Source organism: Triplophysa rosa, linkage group LG7, assembly GCF_024868665.1.
Source record: "Triplophysa rosa linkage group LG7, Trosa_1v2, whole genome shotgun sequence".
Lineage (NCBI taxonomy): Eukaryota > Metazoa > Chordata > Actinopteri > Cypriniformes > Nemacheilidae > Triplophysa > Triplophysa rosa.
Genome location: NC_079896.1, coordinates 17,180,290 through 17,204,011, shown reverse-complemented (window position 1 = coordinate 17,204,011; position 23,722 = coordinate 17,180,290). Strand labels below are relative to the sequence as shown.

The following is a 23,722-nucleotide window of genomic DNA, read 5'->3' as shown; positions in this document are numbered from 1 at the left end:
GGAACGGGAGCTTCGTGCCCTGGATGTGCATCCCACAAATCTCCATCAACTGCAAGATGCTATCCTATCAATATGGGCCAACATTTCTAAAGAATGCTTTCAGCACCTTGTTGAATCAATGCCACGTAGAATTAAGGCAGTTCTGAAGGCGAAAGGGGGTCAAACACCGTATTAGTATGGTGTTCCTAATAATCCTTTAGGTGAGTGTATATATAATCAAACACACATTTTGCTTTATGTATATTTATATACAGTATATATATATATATATATATATATATATATATATATATATATGAATCCAAATATATGGTTATAAGTCTGAATATACTGTTATAAATCCTGAATATATAAATGTAAATCTGAATATATGGTTATAAATTGGAAAATATGAATGTATAGTTATAAATCCCAAATATATAATTGCAAATTCTAAATATATAGTTATAAATCCTGAATATATAAATGTAAATTTGAATATACAGTTATAAATCCCGAATATTTAAATGAAAATCTGAATATATAGTTCTTCAATGGTCTCCAATCACAACCATTAAAGATTTTATTTTCTAATCTGGATTTGGTGATTTTAGCAATCTTATAAGTGGTTTCTTGTTTGATATATATAACCATATATTCAGATATACATTTATTTATTGAGGATTTATATATATATATACCCCCCTCAAAAAGAGCTATCCAACCTACCTGGCCCTATGTGAATGCCCCCCACTGTTAAATCATGAATAATTGAGTGATTCAGTTCAATTTTATTAGCCAAAAATTTAGCATGCTCAAATTTAACATTGAGATGTACTGATCATCATAGAAACATGAGAAACATATGAATGCATGCATATTGGTAATCGGGCATACTCATGGTGGGCCAAAAACAGATCCCTATGGAACGCGAAATGCAGTAGCAAACGTGCCGGAGTGTGATCGCAAACACGCACAGATGGAATCGACGGGCCACTTGGCAGAGAAGGGAAAATTGCTGCAAATACAGCTGCTTCTACTATCTGCGCCGCTTAAACTTATTCAAACAAGGTGATAGTTTGAAACTATTGAGATTTCATGATTAGAGCTCATGATGGATGTTAAGCCTAAGGACGAACCATATCATTTTAGAATGAAAATAACCGCAGAGTTCAGGAAATGTAATGTTCTTTAATGTTTTCTAAGTACAGCATATTGTTAACTGCATAAAGCAGTGTTTCCCAATCCTGATCCTGGAGTATCCCAACACTGCACATTTTGATGTCACTCACTTTAATCTGACACTGTTACGTTTTCATGTTAGTTTCTGTGGACTTTTAATTTGTTCCTTTTATGAGTTTCTGTTTCCTGTCCTGTGTTGTAGTCCTTTGTAGTTCTTTTTTTCATTGGCCCTTTGTTGATTATCCTCCCAGGTGTTTCTTGTTACTTCTATATGGCATAAATGAATCACTGAAAAAACCCCTGTCTTCGATGGTCGCTGGTACAATTCATGGACTATGCATTAACGTGCATTGGGTCTCCCTTCACAGTGGGTGTTGTGGAGGAGGAGCCTGCCCCACGCTGAGGGTGGCAAGCCCTGTGTTTGTGACGGCAACCATTTCAGAGCCAGTTCCCAAAATGGTCGCCTCACCAGAGCATGTTTACAAAATGGCCGCCTCTCCAATGTCTGCAGCCAAGATGGCCGCCAGCCCAGAGCCTGTTCACATGGTGGCCACCAGCCCAGAGCCTTCACTCATCATGGCCGCCACGCCAATGGTCCCAAGTCCGGTGGTCCCAGATGCGTCTGAGTTATATCCCCTGTCTACTGTGCTTCCTGTGGTGGCTACAGCTCTGTGGTTTGTTTGGGCTGCACATTGTAGTCATGCTCCTGAGCTTAGTCCAGTCCTTGACTCCGCTCCTGAGCCAAGTCCAATCCACGAATCGGTCCCTGAGCCAAGTCCAAGAGTCCGTTCCTGAATCTAGTTAAGCCCAAGAGTCCCTTTCTGAGTCTAGCCAAGCCCAAGTGTCTGTTACTGACTCTATTCAAGTCCAAGAACCCATTCCTGAGTCAAGTCCATTCATACCAGCCCAATATGTTCCACCCAAACCACCAGGGGCTCCACCTATTCCGCCAAGACCACCATCAGTGCCACCTGCTGGTTTGTCAACGCCACTAATTCTGCCTCTGCTCTGGTTGCTGCACTTGCTGCCACCTCATCCAGTTCCATCAGCTCTGCCTCTGGCCCTGCTCTAGTTCTCGCCTGTTCCAACTGTTTGCTTGGCGTTACCTTGTTTTGTTATTGTTTTGTTTTCATTAAATCTTAAACTGCATGTGGATCTGCTTCTTGCCTGGTTTCTCCTCCCGCTGTTACAGACACAAGTTATGTCCCAAATGACATACTAAACACTATGCGCTTAAACAGTGCACTATGCATTCAATCATCTAGTGTATAATTTTGAGAAGGGTAGTATTGTCCTAAATTGAGTACTTAACGGTTTTATACTAACCAGACGAGGGCAAATTACGTTAATCGCACAACACAATGTGTGTCAATAAAAATTAATTTGTATATTGAATGCAATTTCCATCTGTTTTGTCCAACATGACTTCAGTCACCATCAGATTTAAGCATAATTCCTCCACAGGAGAACACTGCTCGAGTAGCGTCTGATAGCCCCGCCTCCCTTCCACTATGTAAGTAAAACTGCGACCATTAAGTATGTTAAGTGTCTAGAGTTCCACACTTCATATTTTCGGTTGAATGAGTGCATCATCCAGGTACTTAAAGTGCACTTCTTTTGAGAATTTTCAATGTGAAGGAACTACTTACACTATTTATACTACCAAATTGCATAGAATAGTGCATATATGTGCGATTTGGGATGCACCTTCACTCTTCTAAAGTCTTGAATACTTTACTAATGAGCCTATAAGTTGAAACGGGTGTGTTTGATTAGAGAGTTTTGCAAAATCTTCAGTGCTGGGGGCATAGGCGCCGATTTCTTTTTTCACCAGTGGGTTCTGGGAGTCGGCACATCACCACATCCCTGAACCCAAACCTCACCCCCACAGGCCCCAACCACCTGGGAAACGCACATGCGTGTCACAAAATATATTTTTTTCATAAGCAAATTATAACTTAAAATATTTTTCAAACTCACTACGAACAATTCATCATGTCTATTACTTTCTTTACAGTGGAGCATATACACAAGAAAAGTATAAAACATTTGAACAGCTACTGTAAATTTTGTATTGTATAAATAATGCACACTAAACATTTTCACTTCACTATTATTATTATTATTATTTTATTCAGTGTACCATTAGCAAATGATAACATTAACAACAACCATAGTTAAAAATCCAACAAATAATTTGTTTTGCTCCAGAATTTCAGTTGCAGAAAAGAAGTTATCGAGAAAAAAATATTCTGAGAACATTCCTGAACATACTACATCTTTAACAGGCTATAGGCCTAATACAATTATTACACATAGGGCCTATGCCTTTTTAAGCCATAACATTGCTTCAAGAATACATTAAAGAATAAACATAACTTTAAAAGTTCTAAAATAGAACGAACAATTACATTGCTCCAGATCTTCAGTTCCTAAAACGGAGCCATAAAAAACACATTTATAGTTTCTAAGAAATAGAGATTTTACAGTATACACCTAAGCTTATAATTTAGATAGAAACCCATTTTAAATTCAACTCTACATAAATAACAACTTGAAACATTTTGACATGCATAGCCTATTCATCGGTTAGGTAAATTCCAACGGGTAACACTTTATAAAACTGTTTCATACTTAATAGGTAGTTATGCAGGAACTATTGTATAACAAATGGTTAGTGCTACATTAACACTGTAGTCATTACTGATTACTAATATGGAAGAAAGATGAACTAATCAGTAAGTAACAGTATACTGATGTTTAAGGTAAGTAACAATTAGTTACTTATTACTTATTTAATAGTCATTAATAACAACTAAATGCTGTATGTCTCCTACAGATCTATAGAATAACCAAGACCCATTTAAAATAACTAGCGATTAACTACTCATTAACAGTTGCAAAAAAATATTTTGCCACTATTCAGCCTATTAAAGTGTAGGGTATGGTCGGATCAAAGTTTACCATCTGTGATCGTAAAACACAGTAACATCTCAACAGGACTACGACCAGGCACCAACAAGTCTGGCCAACTGTCCTATTCTCAACACCTTCATCACTGACCAGGACAGATTCGTATACTCTCCCCTGGACTTCAAAGGAGGTTCTTGGGGGAGGACAGGACTGTTCACCAAAGTGAGAAAAGCCATGTGGCCCACAGGGACTGAGAGCCTCAAATTCTTCCAAAAGAATGTCTCTTTCTCTTTCCTTAGCCACAAAAGACTGGTTTAAAGTGTATACACATGAATCTCCACATTGTATGCTTGTCTCTGTTATTCTCCTTCACCTATAACCTCAAAGGCATATGTGCTTAGTGGTATTCTGTGTATATTTACATTCTTGTCCAAACTACAGGTCAATGTACTTGTAACCCTTTCATGTTTCATATCTATGTGTTTCCCTTTTCATTTCTTAGAATATGGTGTAGAGCACAGTAATGTATTTTAAACCATACTCATTTTATTCTATTCTAAGTCTATTCCTGCTCCAAACTCCCAGGCGACCATAAATGCAAATGATTTAGTGTGCCGGACAAAGAAACATGTTTTCGCGCCCAAAACTATCTCATCACATTGGATCGCCCACCTTGGAGGGGCATGACGCCCTCTGTGTTAAAACATGTGAACACGCAGGAAAGCTTGCTCTTTTGTGTATGTTCGTTCGCTTGTGTGTGTTCGCGCTCGTGCGCGTTTGCTCGCACGAATCTTTCAACCTCTCGAGACCTGTCTCTCCTCGGAGACAGTTTCTTCCATCAGTTTGCTTCAGCTAAATCCGACGGACTCACGGCTTGCTCCGAACACATCAGGACCCTTTGATACGCGCGCCAGCATGTGTCCAGAGAAACAATGAAGCCAATGCAAGTATCTGAACTATTGCTAACTAGTTGCGTATAAGCTTTGCCCCTTTTAAATAAGGAGATTGTCCTCGATGGTAATATGTCTTAGAGTTAATAGACGATCTGCTGATCACTCGCTGGACGAGTACGTTGTCTGTTGCTATTAATTCTGCTGCATCAGGTAAAGTGTATAAAATAGGTAATGGTTAATCACCATTAATTATATGTATGTTACTGTGGTTAAACTCATAGTTTCCTCGAAATACACTACATATATTGGTGGAGAATGCGCGGGCAGTTTTAAACCTTGTTTTGTGAGCAGAGCTCAGTGACTATTCATGTGTGTTTCTATGGGTGTTTATTGAAACCGCATACTCTCTTAAATGGCACTTTATGTATGAATGAAGGTGTGGACCCACCCACCTATCCTTGGCAGACTCTTGAGCTTCTCGCAGAGAAAATCTCAGCCTCTGTCAAAGATTTAGTGACAATATAAAGACGAAGAAATCTCTTTATAGCGCACTATGCTATTATTTAACCGCCCTAAATTGAGCGAATATATCCTCTTTTAGCGTGAAGAAGGTAGAGCGAGACTCGCTCCCTTAAGTTACTGTGCCGAAACAAGCCTCTGTGACCTATTTAGGAAAAGCCCAAGGTACTGTTAATGATGGTTAAGTTAACTGCAATTTAATGTGACCCTATAAAATGAAGAAATCTTTTATAGAGAGTCCCGATATCGTTTGACCGCCCTAATCTGAGCGAAGAAATCCTCTTGTTAGCACGAAGGAAATAGTGGAGCGAATTTCCTCCCTAGTTCGTGTATGGCTGAATTATGTGTAACTTTGATGCATTGCGTGTTCCAATGTTTTCAACTAAGACACACCGCTCCCCGAAATTTAACCATTAGACTAGCTAACTAATGCGTGCTTTCTTGTTTCCTCTTTTTGAGTAGACGAGGCAGGAGGATACTGTTTTACTGTATATTGTATAGTTAAACAGTAGATGACGACCGTTTAAAGGGGAGTGTGATAAAAATCTTGATCAAGTTAATTGTACGACGGCGAAGAAATCCCGTTGTGTTTGTTTGTTACTGTGATTTTTAACTCAGTGTTTGGGCAGCGAATAAATCCTGCCGCGCGTCAGGGCATCTAGCGAACTGACGCGGAACTCGGATCCGCCGAGATCAAACGTCACCATCCGTGACGCTTCCCAGCGGGCAATTTGATTTGAATTTATATCAATTTGCTGTCAAATGCTGTATCATAAATTTCTTGTAGACCCAGTTTGAATTTCATTATTTAATCTGTGTTTTACGGTATTTTTGATGTAAATTCTTGTCAACAGCAATTGGTGTTACAAAGTGTTACATCTCACTAACACCAGAGGGCAGTGTGTTGGAAGTGCCTAACATTTTCCTAACTCTGCCCCTTCCTCCCCGACTTCCCTTTGGCGTGGCTCAACCATGCCACCTTGTGGGTCCTCTCAGTCAGTCTTTTCCCTCTTTAACTTCTCTCATTTCCGTTCTTGTTGTTTTGATTTCTCAGTTTATTTTGTTCATTTACTTTTTGATTCTTATTTTCAGTTTAATTAATTATTATTATAATAATAATTAGTTTCGGGTTATGTGGTTTTAATTTTGTTTTCAGTTATTTCAATATTGTAGGTTTCGTTTATGTTTCATTTCTCATTATTCCCTATACTGCTTCCTACCTAGGAACATAATTAATAAAATTTGATTTTAATTAATTCACTGGGCTCGCAAATTTTAAAGTTTTGACCTTTTATTTTGCTCTTCTGGGTTATTTCCAGCTATGCCATTAACTCTAGCCCGCTTCAGCCTTTGTGTTTCCCTATAGGTAGCACATAAGGTACAGCCCCTACTGAGTTGCTATAGGCGGTAAGAGAAATGGGAACTCTCCCTTCCACCCCCATTAAACTGTTTATTTTGTCCCTGTTGTTTTGAGCTTAGTTGCCTCCCTCGCCTATATGACACCACAGCGCCCCTAGCTGCAGGCCCCGTCATAACTCTAGTGTTGCCAACCAGCTGAGCCAAGTAAGGCAACCCTCTCTGTTCCCTCTTCTATCTTTTTATTTTTGTTTTTAATCCTGTCCTCTTTTACCTTTAGTTTTCTAGAAGACTGAATCTGCATGAGCCATCAGGGAATTCTCAGTAATGTGTTGATGAAGTAAACTACCCCAGTCAGTAGAATGACCCCGTAAGTTTCAACCCATCGACACATTTGCTCAGACTCTTTCCCTGTACCCACACACACACCTACTATCCACCCCGCCAATTCACTGCCAGGATAAATAGGTGTTTCAGTTGCGCCACTGACTGTTCACCCCAGTTAGCCGCACAACAGTATAAGTGTTATAGAGCTCACTTAAGCTTGTAGGGACTTGCATTGGCCCCTTTGTGCTCTTCTCCCTTGCCCCCAGTGCGCCAGCATGTCCAGACCATCCAGTCCTGTCACCTGCCAGACCAACTAGAGACCAGGCAAAGCGATGCGATGGACTCCTGCCTGGGACCAACATCTGTACACGGCAACTGCGCTGAGAGCTGTTGGTCGGACGACCTAAACCGGCGAAGGGACCACGATCTAAACCAGAGCTACAACTACAGAGAGCCAACAAACTCATCTGAAGTGCACAGTCAGGATCATCGGTGACCACCAAGCACCAAGCACCAGACAGGATGCCCTGAGACAACATGGAGCTGACCACTTTCGTCGGACAACAAAAGACGGCACCCTGTGGAAACCCAGCTGGCAACCTAGGAGCCACTGACCCTTTCCGGCCCAACAGTCATCGAGGCATTCATCTCAACACCAGGGACGACACCTGTCCAGAGAGCAAAACAGTGCAACTACGTCTGAGCCAGCAGAGATCCTGGGGACATCAAAGGAGCTGATTCCACAAGTAACCTCACCAGGAGGATGTAAAAAACCCAAATTAGACTCTGTTTGACCACGAGTGGCATGAGAAACAAACAACCCTCTTGAATGCCCTCCTACTGAGAAAAACGTCCAGATCTCTGCAACCTGCTTGTCGACCACAGAGACAGTCATCCTAACACCAGATGAGCATTGCACCCAGACCGCATCTCAGCAGATGGCTGACTACCCAGAACAGGCCGAGACACACACACGGCCATCAGCTGAGGTATGACTGGAACAAGAAGTTCCCACACACCTGACCAGCGGCTCCACAAGCATGTACACCTGTACATATCATGGATGGACACACGCTCTCTCTTGTTTTTGTTTTGGTGTCTCTAAGAGACTTTAAGCATTTCAAAAGAATTGGGCTCGAGTACAGGAACTTCCGCTTTCCAGCCAGCCAACTCGTCTGACATGCATTGTCAGGTCACAAAAGTTAGGCATGACATCTCAGCCGGTCGCGAGAACTCAGTCTCAAGGTCGAACCAGCCAACGACCCAGACGTTTCCTGCCCTTACATGCCAAAGGCACATCACCAAGTGGCATGATGATAGCAGGCACCATAGAGGAACTAGGGGCAGATATCTCCGACATCATCTTTACACTGTTCACACACTCTCCACAACAATACCAGCATCAGACATTTCCTCTGCTGTCAAGTGCACGCAGTTTCCATTGGACTCATGCCTGTCAACCATGGCAACGGCCCAGGACACCCGTGTTTTGAACTTGAAATGGAATAACAAATGCTGAACCTGCTACCTTCCTGGTTCTCGCGAACCACACAGCCTCATGGGGGCCCTGTCAAGTACGAGAACTTTCTGCCAGATTAGACTAGCCCAGAGCTTCGCACTCTGGTGAATAAATGAGACTGTAGCACCTCCATTCACCAAAAGGGGTCACTGTTCAGCTCAACACACAGTGTGACCAAGCCCTCAACCACACATATTCAATGGAATACGTGGAGCATGGCCCACTCTGGAAGCCCCACCCCCTTTTTACTGAATAAGTCATCTTTTGCAGTGACATACTGTACAAGTGAGTACATTTACCAAAGACTTTGAACAATGCCTTCATGAAGAGCATAACAGCGGATTACCACCCTAAGGAGATGGACAACGCCCTGCACCTGCCATCAACTGCAAGTGCTAGAGCTGCTTTTCACAAAAGGCGATGATGCAGAACTAATGTCAACTACGTGGCCCCACTGACAACCCACATGACATTACATCCCAAGCTAGCTGCATCCTGGGCTACACAGAACACCACCTTCAAGGTTTGTGAACTGTTAAAAAGAACTGCCCACTCATGTAAATGAGCGCTCAAGACGGTGCCATGTACACACCCAATGCCACCTGCGCTTCAGCACATGCCTGATTTACCCTTGCTGAATGGAGTTCCATCTGAAAGCTGGACTTGCCAACCACTGCCTGAACATTGGTCTACACTGACAGCGTGACCAAAACGAAAGGGGGATAGCCAAGCACTGGCAGAACACGGCTCTTACCACAGCCTGAGCACCCAGATGACAAGAGCTGCTCCATGCTTCACAAGCCATCCAGCGATGTTCCATTCACATCAGAACACAGAAGGTAAACATAGAGACCTGCCACCAACCTGTGATGTTTCTAACAGTCAACGCCTCCTCACCACAGATCCCATGCACACAAAGCCACATGGTCGACGACACAATGGTGAGGCACTGCACGCCCAGAGCAGGTGTTTTGTGGAAAATGACAAGCCTGTCCCACTGCAACACTTCAACCCTTTTAAATAAGGAGATTGTCCTCGATGGTTCGTGCAGATGTGAATAGCTGATTTAATACTGCCATTTTCTTTGATTTATCCATTTCTTTCATTCTCTACTGTTTTACGTTTTTAGATTTCGATTTTTAGATTCAATTTTATTGTCATTGCACATGTACGAAGGTACAAGGCAACGAAATGTGACCTCTGCATTTAACCCATCCAGAGAGTAGTGAACACACGTACCCCCGGAGCAGTTGATTTGTTGTTTGTTTGTTTGTTAATGTTTTGGGTTTTGTTAGCTAGTTGATTTTATTTCCCCCGTAGTGTAGATAAATAAACCGCATGTGTATCCACGCTCGAATCGTTTCTGTGTTTACTTGTCACATATCAACGTCACTTAAACTGCTTGATTTTGTTAAGAGTTCTGAAGTGGTACTGTACTACAGTAAGAATATTGTTTTTCCAAGGCCAGGACAGTAATATGTCTTAGAGTTAATAGACGATCTGCTGATCACTCGCTGGACGAGTACGTTGTCTGTCGCTATTAATTCTGCTGCATCAGGTAAAGTGTATAAAATAGGTAATGGTTAATCACCATTAATTATACGTATGTTACTGTGGTTAAACTCATAGTTTCCCCGAAATACACTACAAAAGATACCTATTTGGTATTAGGATAAATTATATGAATAGTTTTTTAAATTAATTTCAATGAATCATTTTGGGAATTTCGTAGGATTCTTCCTGTGATATTTTTATTTAAATTGATTCAAACAAATCAATCTATTGTGCTTTTCAACTAAAAATAGTAAAAAAATAATCTCCCTCATAATCACTGTATTGTTACTAATGTTGCTGTGGTAAATTTTAAGTTTTTCTTGTCAATCAATCGTTAAAGTATTTAACCACAAATAATGCACTGTTACTTTAAGGGGGAGGGTACGGAATCCGCTAGGTGTCACCGCGCTGCAACGGAAGAAAACACATGCAAATAGAAAAAACACAATCACATTCAAAAGCATCTTCATTAGTTTGGTGACCCATGCCCTGCAAATTCTCAAATACAGAAACGCGCTGCAAATTCTTGAAACACAAACAAATACAGAAACCTGCTGCAAATTCTAGCAACACAAATACAGAAACACGCTGCAAGTACCACAAATGACAACAGAAGTGTTTCCAGGGGACTCCAAAACTGATGCACCATGGTTGGGACACGTGTCATTTCTGTGAGATTCCAATCCGAAGTGAGAAAACATTAATTCTCAAAGGGCACTATGAACGGTGTAACTGCTAGGGAAGAAGGGAACATTTACATCACTTCGCTAGAAGTGGAGAGGGAAAACCACTCAACTGCGCCGCATCACGAGTCAAAAAAGCAACGGACAAGTTTACATATCGTCGCTGTCGGGCGGAATCCTTGCATCTCCAAAACCATTATTTTTCAGGAAATTAAAAAAACGGCATATTTTTTGAGTTATTAAACATTTTATCGTTAAAGTTGGTATTATACCTTATATTGCTATCATATACTGTTGTGTACCAACATTAACACAACATTTCCCCAAAACCATGTTTAATCGGAGATACAAGGTTTATGACTTGGGAGCAGGGAGATACGAGATTACGCTGTCATTGATAAGAATGGTACGGACACAGACGTCGCTGCTGCCAGCAGTGTTCATCAAAGTCTGCGGTCGCGTTGAGCCTTTTGACAAGAGACGAGGCTTTAAAAGCTAATGAAAGCTAATAATTGTGGTTACATACATTTTCCTAAACTCTATTTTAAACGTTAGAGCTATGAGTGATGCAATACCAAAATAAAACGTTAAACAGGCTGTCTAATATAGGCGGAAATTAATGTGCACGCAAATAAAGTCGGCGGTCGCGTTGAGCCTCTTGACAAGACAAAAGGAAATTGAAGAAAAAGAAATTGAACCGCAACAAAGTTGCAGAAAAAAACTGATATGAAAGAAGTTAGTCAGCCTGATAACAATTATCCTGACTTACAAGCTTTCTTTGAAACAGATGTAGACATTCAATCAGTAACTGATGTGCCTGTAAATTCAGTGAAGGTATGTGGAGCTAGAAGGCGATCTCAGGGAACTGAGGGAATGGAAAGTGTTCCTCCCAACTCTTCTGTTGTCCAAGTACAAACTGTTGCCAAAGCGCTAGGACCTAAAGATATAGAGAGACTATCCCAGAGCTTACCCTCAGCACGCAAACATTTTTCTGAGTTTAGAAGAGCATTGATCAGCAAAATGCGTCTCTACGACATGTCGTTAGCAGAAGTCACACAGCTGATGTCACAAATTCTAACTGAATCTGAATTCAACAGTTTTGAGTCTACTGTCACTTCTGAACTACAGTACAACATGCCAGTAAAGGCGATTTGAGAGAAGGTGTTTTGAAAATTCTAAAGAATATCATGGGACCCAAAATAGACTGGTCCAGAATCACTAACTGTGTACAAAGGAAAGAAGAAACTGTGAGTGAATATACTGAAAGGTTTTGTCAGTCAGCTGTTATTTACAGTGGAATAGTTGATGAAGCTGAAAGTGTGTTAGATGACAAGGGACCCCTAGTCCGCATCTGGTCAGAGGGCCTTGTAGCTGAGTACAGAAAAGCCTTGCCATTCCTAGATCTAATTTGGTCTAACAGAACTCTCAGAAGTAACCTAGACAGGTTAGCTACATGGGAAAGAGATGCTGATGTTAAGGCAAAAGTGAGAGTAGCCACAGCTACTTTTAGCACAGCGAATCAAGGCAATAGATGGCCTAAAAGAGAAGGCAAATGCAACTACTGTGGAAAAATAGGACATTGGAAGAACGAGTGTAGGAAGTTGCAAGGTAGTAGAAGAAATACTAAGCATAATTCTGCTCCTTCTCAGCCCGCCTACAATCCTGAAGTAGCTCTGCCAGTGTCCACTGAAACTTTAGGACAGCTCACACAGGCTCCTCTAAGAGCACAACAAGAACAGGAAAAAACTAATTGTTGGGGCTGTGAGTAGCTACCTTTCCCCTGTAATCCATCACAATGACAAAAGACTTTTTGTGAAAGGTAGCATACAAGAGAAAGAGATTGACTTTTTGCTTGATACAGGTGCAGAAATGACAGTAATTCCTATCAAATTGGTTGAAGATTTAAACATCACGTACAAGAAAACAATTGGTGCAGGAAATAGATCCATTACACAGGATCGAGCTGCTTCAGTCCAAGCCATACCTTCACCTACTAACATTAAAACACTCCGATCATTTTTAGGAACAGCAGGTTACTGTAGACGTTGGATTGAGGGCTATGCCTCGATTGCTCAGCCGCTCTATGACTTGTTGAAAGGTCAGGTTAAAGATTCTGATACTGTTTGTATGGAAGAAATTCATCTCAAAGGTTTCAATGATTTGAAGAAAGCACTATGTCAAGCACCTGCATTAGGAATTGCACAGTCTGATAGACCTTTCGTGCTTTATGTCCATGAACACTTAGGCTTTATGACTGCATGTCTAATGCAAGATCATGGGGGCAGTTTACGCCCAATTCATTACTATTCTGGTAAACTTGACATAGTCGCTCCAAGGCATGGGCCCATGTCTTAGAGCAGTACAGGCAGTTCATCTAGCTCTTCAGGCTTCATTAGGAATGGTGTTAGGACAGACTGTAAACTTAAGATGCCCTCATGCAGTGTCCGCACTAATGAATCAAGCAAAAGTCACTTCTGTCACCTCCTCTCGTTGGGGAAATTGGTTAACAACCCTCACAGCCCCGAACATTGTTTTACAGCGTGCGCCAGTCACGAACCCATCCTCATGTATGATGTCTGCAATGACTGAAGTTGTGTTAGAGGATGTTGGAGAAATGACTCATGATTGTGTTACACTTACATACGCACATACGAGTGAAGTAACAGAAACTCCCATAGAGAATGCAGAATTTGAGTTGTTTGTTGATGGTTCAGCTCAAGTCATTGAAGGTAACAGACGAGCAGGTTATGCAGTCAGTTCCACCACTGAAGTGGTAGCTTCAGGTCGTCTTTCAGATCGTTTTTCAGCTCAAGCTGCAGAACTAGTAGCCTTAACTAGAGCATGCACGCTAGCTTCAGGATCGGTTGCGAATATCTACACTGATTCCAGGTATGCTTTTGGGGTAATTCATGATTTTGGTGTCATTTGGCAAAGTAGACAGTTTCTAACCTCTGCTGGATCCCCCATTAAGCATGCTGAATTAGTAAAAGATCTGATGTTTGCCATGAAACTTCCAAAGAAATTAGCTGTGATCAAAGTGAAAGCACAACTAATGCTACGGAAGCAAGAGGTAATGCTCTGGCTGATGCAGATGCTAAACAAGCTTGTTCCTATGCAACTGTACAAGTGTGTTCAGGAAGTACAGCACAGAAGACAATTCTGCCTCCTGAATCAATCATTGATCTGTACAAAGATGTTCCTCTATATGAAGCATGGACATGGTTAGACAAAGGAGCCACAGAGGATTCATCCAGCTGCTGGACAAAAGGGGGAAAGTATGTCGCTCCCGAATCACTGCTGCCATATTTGGCTCAACAAATACACAATTTGGGACACAGTGGTCCAGCAACGATGTATCACAGGTTCTCAAATCAATGGTGGAATCCAAAATTCAGAAAGGTAGCCACCGAAATAGTCAAGAGATGTGTTACATGTCAGAAAAATAATGATGTGCCAGCAGCAACTACCGCAGCAACACATACCCCAGCTCCACCTGGACCATTTCGTTACCTGCAAGTTGATTACATATCATTGCCTCAGTGTAAGGGAAAAACTGACGTTTTGGTAGTAATAGACAAGTTCTCGAGATGGATAGAAGCTTATCCAACAGGGTGTGCTACAGCTGCACATACTGCTAAATGTCTTGTCAATGATTTCATTCCCAGGTGGGGATTACCAGATTTCATTGACTCAGATCAAGGTACACACTTCACAGGACAGGTAGTCAAGGAAGTGTCTAAAATGTTAAAGATTAAATTGAATCTTCACTGCCCATACAGGCCACAAGCATCAGGACAGGTTGAACGAGCAAACAGAACAATCAAAACCAGGCTAAGCAAAATGCATCAGGAAAGAGTACCATGGGTCGAAGCGCTGCCAGCGGTACTGTGTAGTATGAGAGCATCACCTCAAAGATCAGTAGGACTGAGCCCTCATGAAATTATTACTGGACGCCCGATGCAGATGCCAGGTGTGATTGATCTTAGAAATGCTGATGTACACATTGCTTCAGATGCCCTGATCACATACTGTGAAAACCTCACAAAGGCAGTACAGAGTTCCAGAGAGAGAGTTGAGTCATGTTGGCAGACTCCACCAGAAGGTGGACACACAATCATCCCAGGTCAATGGGTCATGATAAAGTCTTTTAGAAACAAGCCGTTAGAACCTAAGTGGCACGGACCACATCAAGTGATGTTAATTACAGCAGCTGCAGTTTTGTGTCAGGGAAGGAAACCCTGGACTCATGTGTCACACTGTAAAGTTGTTCCCCCACCTACAGGGATAGGATAGGACACGCGGACCAGTGAGGAGCCCAGGGAAGAACCGAATGCAACAGGCTTCGGGGGCCAACCCTGCGGTGAAGACTCCCTCATAGGCCTTCCCCATCCATTAGTCCATCCTTACCTCACTGTTATTTAGGTGTCACAGGAATTAAGAAATAGGGAAAGAAGGAACAACAATAGCAGACTCACATCGAACAAAGGATAAAATCCTAGTATTTGCAGTCTTTTGCCACAGATACTGCCCTGTCTTCTTTTGTTTTCTTTCTTACTCTGTGAAGATACCACTTGATGGCTGTCCCGAGACCCAAACACGCAGACCTACTCGCCTGCGTATGAAGCTACAACCTCTAAAAGACTACTAGACCCACTGCAGAGCCAACTGTCACGAAAAAAGAAAGAATAATACACAACGCAGAGAATCACATACGAGAAATTCAGTCATCCATCAACATGATCAAAATTACACCAGATGACTGAAGATAGTTCTTCATGGTTCGGAAACCTGCTAGTATCAAGAGTTTCATTCAACACATGACTCGCGCCCATCACGAGGAAACGGCAGTTCCAACCAGAAAAGACTATTATCCATAAGAACTTCACGGACCCTAGCTGCATGTTTGTTTCTGTGTCAGCATGCCATTCATCACTACAGACAATCCACACAGAACAAGTGCTATGTGCCTGTAACGATCACAGGTTACAAGAATGAACTTTTAAAGTGTCTAAATTTGTATTTTGTGAGAGTTATTAGAACTCTCAAAGGGGGAACTATGGGATTACAAATTTATACAATGTTATATCTAGGTTAAAGTTATGTACATTATGTTTCACATTTTGAGGTAAAGACGATTACATTCTAAGAAGATCAAGTCAGGCAGCCCAGATGTCTGAGACATTACCCTTTTGTCTTTATTCACTTCCTGACCGTTGGGCAGGGTCCCACGTTAAAGTTGAATGTTAAGCTTTAAGGCACAGCTAAGCCTTTGTCTCTATGATAATGTGAAGGTATGGGCAATACTGTCAGGCTGATTGGATTAGCACCTATGCATTTGAATGACACTGTTATGCTGATGAGACCTTGTCTGGGACAATTCCGGTAACGGCTGATTCCTGTATTGCATTTGCATGCTTTGTGTAAATCATCTCCACCTCTATGTATCCCGCCCCCTTGAACGGTATAAAACTCTACTGTACTGAACTAAAAGTCAGACTTGGATGACTACAGCGACGCACAGTGAGTCCTAAATAAAGAGAACTTCTGTATGAAAGATATCCCAACGTCTCCTGGTCTCTGCTTCGACGAGGAAAAAGTTTCCTACAGTACCTATCTTTGGTCACTCAGATAGCAAGTTAATTTAAATATTTAAAGTTTACACACGGGCTACCTGTATTGTGATATGCTCTGCTCACATCACCAAATAATAATAAAACAAAACAGAGTAAACTGGGTGAGCCACAGAATTCGTTAACATAATATACTATGTATAAAAACACCAACGTAATATTAAATACAAATTATTTTATTTATTACCATACTTAAAAACTGTTGTTCTTTAAATTCATGTTCATTTGTCAAAATACAGCAACTTAATGCTAATTTAAGCTTAAAACATGAAAATGTATACATTTCACAGCGACTATTGAATTTGGCTTTGGCATAAGATTGGTACCTTTTTCCATAGCCTACCTAAAAACCTGTATTTTCCTCCAAAAAACTTAGATGGGGTCGTCGCCTTCAAGTTATCCCTTACGAAAATTAACCATGTTTTTTTTAGGTACAAGTGTAGTAACCATGGTTCCCTTTCGAGAGAGGTCTCTCTACATTGCGTGTAGCGCTAGGGGAATCCTTTATCCAACCTTTACTGAATCCTTATTGAACAACGCCAGTGAAAATAAAATGTAACTGGCCAATGCTGGTCAAGACGGCGCTTAGGGGCGTGGCGCCACCCCTATATAACTCGCCATCTGCACCACATTCCTCAGAATCTTTCTCCTTCACTCGCCTTTTGCATGCTGTTGATGATACGCTTCAGAAAAGAGGAATTCATCGGATCCTTCTGCTCGTTTGTTCCGGTATGCCGATTTGCAACTTATGTTCAGTGCCCATCGACCCGCAGGACACGCACTCACACTGCGTGCTCTGCCTGGGTCTGTCCCATGCAGAGGGGGCTCTCTCTGAGTCTAACTGCCTGCACTGCGAAGACCTTCCGGTGCAGGTGCTTAAGGTTCGGAGAGTCACCGCCCTCAGAGATTTTGTTAGGCAGCGTCCCGCCACCCCTCCCCCCCCGGGGAGATAAAGCGCTGGACCGCCGTCAGCGCTCTCGGCCCCCCGGGTCTCCAGTGTTCTTCGCAGATGAGAGCCTCCGTCCCGCTGATGAAGCTATGGAGATGATCCGGTTTGGCGCTTCGGGAGATGAAGACGAGCTCATGCCGCTGGCGGCTTCGGACAGGGATCTGTCGGGGTCAGAGGAGCTAGCGGCGTTGGAGAAGGAGCGGGCGGAGTGGGATGCCCCTCCCAAGCTTCATGAGGAACTCGTCCGTGTTCTCACCAGGGCCGTACAAGACCTTGGCCTCGAGTGGAACTCCCCCGACGAGCCGGCGAGGAGTAAGCTGGACACATGGTTTCTTCAACCGGGCCGCCGCCCAGAAGAAACGCGCACCTTTTTTCCCATGCACCCACGCCTCAGGATCGGCCATTTTCTCCCTGGTGGATGGGGTGGAAGCCCGCGGCTATGCGCGCATTCCCGCCGTCGAGCAGGCGATTGCGGCACACCTGGGTCTGTCTTCGTCAACGCTGCGATCCAAGGCAGTGATTGCGCGGGATAACCCGGAGAGTGCAGAACGAGACGTTGCGTCCCTTGCAGGCTTGCAAGGAAGCATGGCAGTCCATCCTGGGTATCTCGCCCTGGGTGCTGAATATAGTAGAGAACTGCTACTCGCTCCAGTTTCGGCACAGGCCGCCCCGCTTCAATGGCATGGTCCTGTCCGTAGTCTCCCCGCGGAATATACCGCTGTTGAGACAGGAGATCAACAGCCTCCTCGCGAAGCAAGCGACAGAGGTAGTCTCCTCAAGAGAGAGAGAGAGCGGCTTCTACAGACGCTATTTTGTCGTTCCAAAGAGAGATGGGGGTTTCCGGCCGATTCCATAGGCGCTTTCTGAGGTTTGCATTCGAGGGCACCGCGTACCAATTCATGGTGCTCCCCTTCGGGCTGTCGTTATCTCCGTGCACTTTTACAAAGATAGTGGATGCAGCTTTATCCCCTCTGAGAGCGAGTGGTATGCGCATTTTGAATTATTTGGACGATTGGCTGGTTTTAGCCCACTCGCAAGAGATGCTCGATGCCCATGCATGCAGGCTCCTTTCGCACATGAAAACCTTGGGGCTGTGTGTGAACAGACAGAAGAGCGTGCTTCTCCCCAGCCGGTCGATCGTGTATTTGGGAGTGTGCTTAAACTCGATCACCATGCCCGCTCATCTGAGCCCAGAGCACGTGCAACGTATCACATCGACCTTGAGCCTTTTTAGTCTGGGACGTCCCGTCTCACTAAAAGTGTTTCAGAGGCTTCTGGGGCTGATGGCATCAGCAACCGCAGTGTGCCACCTCGGTCTGTTGTTCATGCGTCCCCTCCAGCTCTGGCTGAGGTCCCGCGTGCCGAGAAATGCTTGGTTAGCAGGGCACATGAGAGTCGCGGTAACACGTGGATGTCTAAACACCCTGAAGCCTTGGCGCAACCCCGACATGTATCGCCGCGGCGTCCAGTTGGGTCCTATGACAGGGCAGAAAGTGGTTACGACAGACATGTCTCTGACGGGATGGGGAGCCCTGTGAGACGACACCCCGGCCTCGGGCTCCTGGTTTTTCTTTTCTGGGTTTTCTTGGCCCTCAAGTGCTTTCTCCCACAGATCGAGTCAATGGAACAACGGAATCGAGTCACAACACAATGGAATAAAGCCACAACACAACGGAATAAAGCCACAACACAACGGAAATGCTCCAGACCAATAGGGGGCAACAAAGTTCTTATTATTGTTCTATATTTTTAGGGGCACATTCGGCACTTCCGTGCTTGGTTCAGTGCAGACAGCAGCGGGAGAGAGATCCGGGAGAGCATTAAGGATTTTCACGCTGATTATTTAAGCCGAGGAAAAACATTCTTAGACTTTTTCTATCAACTGGAGCGGATTCTAGTCTTTGACAGTCAGAAAAGAGCACACCACTGCTTCAGACCACTACACACATTAACACATTAAATTACTGATGACTACTGGACTTTCTGCTAAACCAACAAATCTATTGATCTATTTACTGATATAGATGAGCAAGCTTTGCATTATATTCCCGTTTCGTTAGTCATAAAACCGCAATGCTCAATGCTCACGTTTTTTACACTTGGTTATGCGTTAATTGTTTTAGAGGTTATGCATGCATAATAAAGGTTAAATAAATTGGTAATGAAAACAATATTTAATAGAGTAATCAATTATTCATAAAAGTAAAAAAACGAATGCAGACTAAGTCCAGAGCGTGCACACTGAAACTGAGATAGGAGACTGTGGCATTGTCTGGATCTAATGCAGACTTAAAGTTGAAACGTACTTTAATCAAAATAATAATAAAAATTACAACGTGTTTTGATCGCTGGATCGAAATTAGATTGCTTAGCCATGTTTAAAACAAGACTGCATGTTCTTCTGTACCCTTACATTCACACACAGCGTAAACAATAGCTTTTATTTTCGATTGACAATATTTAGCTTAAGATGGCTATCCTTTTTCATGAAGGAAAACGTTTCATTGTAATTGCACCTGCTGCTGTGTGTTTTTCTGCATTTGTAAATAATAAAATGTGTATTTTGCTTGAAAATAGCCGTGTTTGTCATTTAAAAACATCTATGTAATAATAACCCAATAATAGCTTATTCATTGGTATTTTTTTCAGATTTTCTCAAAATTTTCCTGTCTTGTTCATCATCGTTTCAAGTGCATTCATAATGTCAGTCGCAGGTGGCCATGATAAATATAAATTAAGGCAAATATAAATGGCATGGTAAATATAAATTTATAAATGGTAAATTTATGGTAAATTTATACAATTATAAATAAATGTGGAAACATTTATTTCCGTATTCCGTTTGACAATATTTAGCTAAAGATGGTGTAATCAAGGAAAAAACTTTGTTTTTAATGCACATCATTGCTGTTTGTTGTTCTGCATTTACCAAAGAAAATAAGTAATGAAATAAAATAAAAAACTAAATATTTTCCTTTCAATGCTCATCATTTAATTTCTGATTAAATCGTTTTTGGCCGTAGTCATTTAAAGTCTTGATTATTTCAATTCATATACACACAAATGAAGCAAAGCATGAAAAACATATTTTCATTTAATTCTTTAATTTCAATGTTAAAGAAATCATTTCATTTAAACGCTTAGCCTATTGTAAATACGACCAATGTATGTATAGCTCACAATACAGTTTATAGCATTTAAAATCATTTAAACACATCAAAAAACTCTACGAGTCTACGATACCCGGGTATGTCAGTGGAGGTTTTGGAATTCATTCTTTCAACCCAAATTATGTAGGCTAACTATATGTTAGAAGCAGCGGAGGTAAACTCGCTGGTTGTTAAGGCAGAATGTCAATGCAAATAGGCGACAATGCAATGCAAATATAATTTTATGGTGTATTTACAGTACTGTATATATGATGTTTGTGTAAAGGTTATTCGAGGATTATCCTCTGTTATTAGTTTTGAGCGAATGTCTAGCTCATTTTCAGTGAGAGACATGCGGTAAGCTGCAAAACGCGAGGTTTTCGTTGGCGGCACGGAGGTGGTGTGCAAGCGGTGCCCAAATCCTTCCACTGGCACGGCTCTTCGCAAGCGCTCTTTTTGTGAACGGCATCCACGCTGGCTTTAACGTATCAACATTTTAGTGAGCTCAAAACACAGAGAACATAGTTTTAATAATGGAATTCCCGAAGTTATATGACCTAACAAAAAGAAGACAAATACAGAGATTTAAATAAAGAATACAGAGTGGGTTGATTTGCAAGTTAAAATACACCATACGTGCAAAATGTCATAGTAAACTGTGCCTAAAATGAGTGTCATTAGTATTAGTCATTACCGCAAAAATTGCCTGCATATTTAAAATATACATCAACTTCAGGCTGGTTAGTGACCTTGAACGTCCGCCCAGAGACATTTTCACTATGAGAGACAGCAGCAGCACAGCAACTCTGTGTCTGGTGAAAGGGCCATAACATACATTGGAATGTCATAACTAGCCAATCAAAATCAAGCATTCAAAAGCGCTGTGTAACAAGTCTCAAATTTGTTCATTTGAGATTGTTTGCCAATTCAGTTTTTCCACAGTAGAGCACACTTTCCTTTTCAATGCTTTACACAAGCAAAACAGGCTACCAAAACCACTAAAACAACCCCCAGCAAAACGCGCACCTCCTACCCGGCATGACCTAGCTTTATTTTGCCGAAAGTGCCCCCTAGTGGTCGGGAGCATTTCCGTTGTGTTGTGACTCGATTCCGTTGTGTTGTGACTATGGTGGTTTTTCTAGACATATTATTGATTTATGTTATATTCTAAATATATTATTGACTTTTCTTATATAAAATAGTTTTCTTATATAAAAGAATACATTTAAAGGTAGTTATTGAGTTCATGTACTTCTCTGATCTTAACAAGGGCTACGGGTATGGAGTTTAAATGGACCCTAAACTCACGCGCGATGCAAACGCGCATAATGATAACCACGCGCGGAAAGCTGCTCCGCAAGGGCGCATTTAAACTCCGCGAGCGAGCAGAACAGTATCCGCAAGCGGAAAAGAGTCCTCGCGCGGACGCATTTCTGCTCCGCGAGCAAAAACTCATTCCGCGAGCAGAGGCTTTGACGAGCGCGCGCGCGATTCTCTCTATGCTCTCGCAACTGCTCAACACTTGCTCGCACATTGAGTTGACTTCTGAGACTTTGGAGGCAGGGACAATGCATGTTAAAAGTTACCAATCAAATGAGGTCTCCGCGCATTTGATTGGTAACTTTTAACATGCACTCACCTACATGCAGTCACCTACAGATTACATGTCTTACTACCGAATGATTAGTGTATTACCTTGCCTTAGCTATGTGTTAGTGTTTTAACAAGTCACATTTTGATTTCTTACATCTGTCAACAAAAATTATGCTATATAATATAGCAGTTAAATTTACATGTCATGTATGACCTATTTAAAACATACTATAATAATATAATTAAATGTCTCCTGTAGTTATTAAATTTGAGTTATCTAATATCTGTTTACTGGCATAGCCCGTTTTAATATTTTCAAAACAAATAAAGCAAAACAAATAAATTATTTAAATTACATTTTAGAGAGTACATCATATTGTAATTTATAATAACTTGTGCTTTGAGTTATACTGTTGTAGCCATTTATTAATTCTCATTTTATAACATTTTCATGAAAATTATTAACAATACAAAAGCAATTATGAATACACATACCAAACTATTTATTTCTAACTTCCTGTCAAGATGCCAAATATGTAAATCCAAAGCCAAGGGCATAACACTGTAACCCAAGTTTAAAAATGGGAAAAAGTATCGTGTTATGCCAAATTAAGACGTCTGTATAACGGGTAAGATACATGTCGGAGACTGTAGGTGAGTGCATGTTAAAAGTGACCAATCAAAGGATCGGAGAAGTCTGCCATTGTCCCGCCTCCAAAGTCTCAGAAGTCAACTCAACAAGCGAGCAAGTGTTGAGCAGTTGCGAGAGCATAGAGAGAATCGCGCGCACGCTCGTCAAAGCCTCTGCTCGCGGACTGAGTTTTTGCTCGCGGAGCAGAAATGCGCCCCGCGCGAGGATTCTTTTCCGCTTGCGGATACTGTTCTGCTCGCTCGCGGAGTTTAAATGCGCCCTCGCAGAGCAGCTTTCCGCGCGTGGTTATCATTATGCGCGTTTGCATAGCGCGGGCGTGCGCGGATTCCATGCGCGTGAGTTTTGGGTCCATTTAAACTCCATATACGGGACTCATGTATGAGTTTGAGCACTTGAACACCTGCGTACACACCAAATATCTTATCACGAACTGCACATACACCACACACACTTTTGTAGAGAAGTTTAATTAAAAACGCTGGGTTGCTTATTCTTACGCTAAACAATGAGCTCATTTTTAATAAAACCACACACTTTTTGTAGAGGAGTTTAACTTATCGCATACAGCCAAGGACGCTGGGGTGCTCATTATCACTAAACCATGAGTTCATTTTTTAAAACCAATGTTAAATCATGTATCGTCCGAAAAGCCCCCGGAAAGGTGTCAAGATAAAGAGCACATGATATACGTATGTGTTGATTGAGATGCACTCCCTACGATTAAATCCTAATATGGTAGGCCGGAAATATAACTGTAACGTGAAATGTAACTGTAGCGAGTGATAAGGGGATGGACTAATAAAAATAAGTGATGTCATGTAAAA

The 23,722-nt window shown here is 42.0% G+C and overlaps 2 protein-coding genes across 5 annotated transcripts in view; one reads left to right on the top strand and one right to left on the bottom strand.

Moving 5' to 3' along the window:
• Positions 1 to 21,940, top strand: part of LOC130556323 (protein NYNRIN-like) — a 28,551-nt gene extending 6,611 nt beyond the window's left edge. The window contains exon 2 of one of the 2 annotated variants that reach the window (XM_057337209.1): positions 15,490 to 21,940. In XM_057337209.1, the coding sequence (XP_057193192.1) occupies positions 17,222 to 18,037 (816 nt within the window). In that variant the 5' untranslated portion in view covers positions 15,490 to 17,221 and the 3' untranslated portion in view covers positions 18,038 to 21,940. Of the gene's footprint in view, positions 1 to 1,412 lie in introns of both variants that reach the window. The other variant, XM_057337208.1, reaches the window with a different exon arrangement.
• tp63 (tumor protein p63) overlaps positions 1 to 23,722 on the bottom strand; it is a 109,877-nt gene that overhangs the window by 9,490 nt on the left and 76,665 nt on the right. The window lies entirely within an intron of this gene.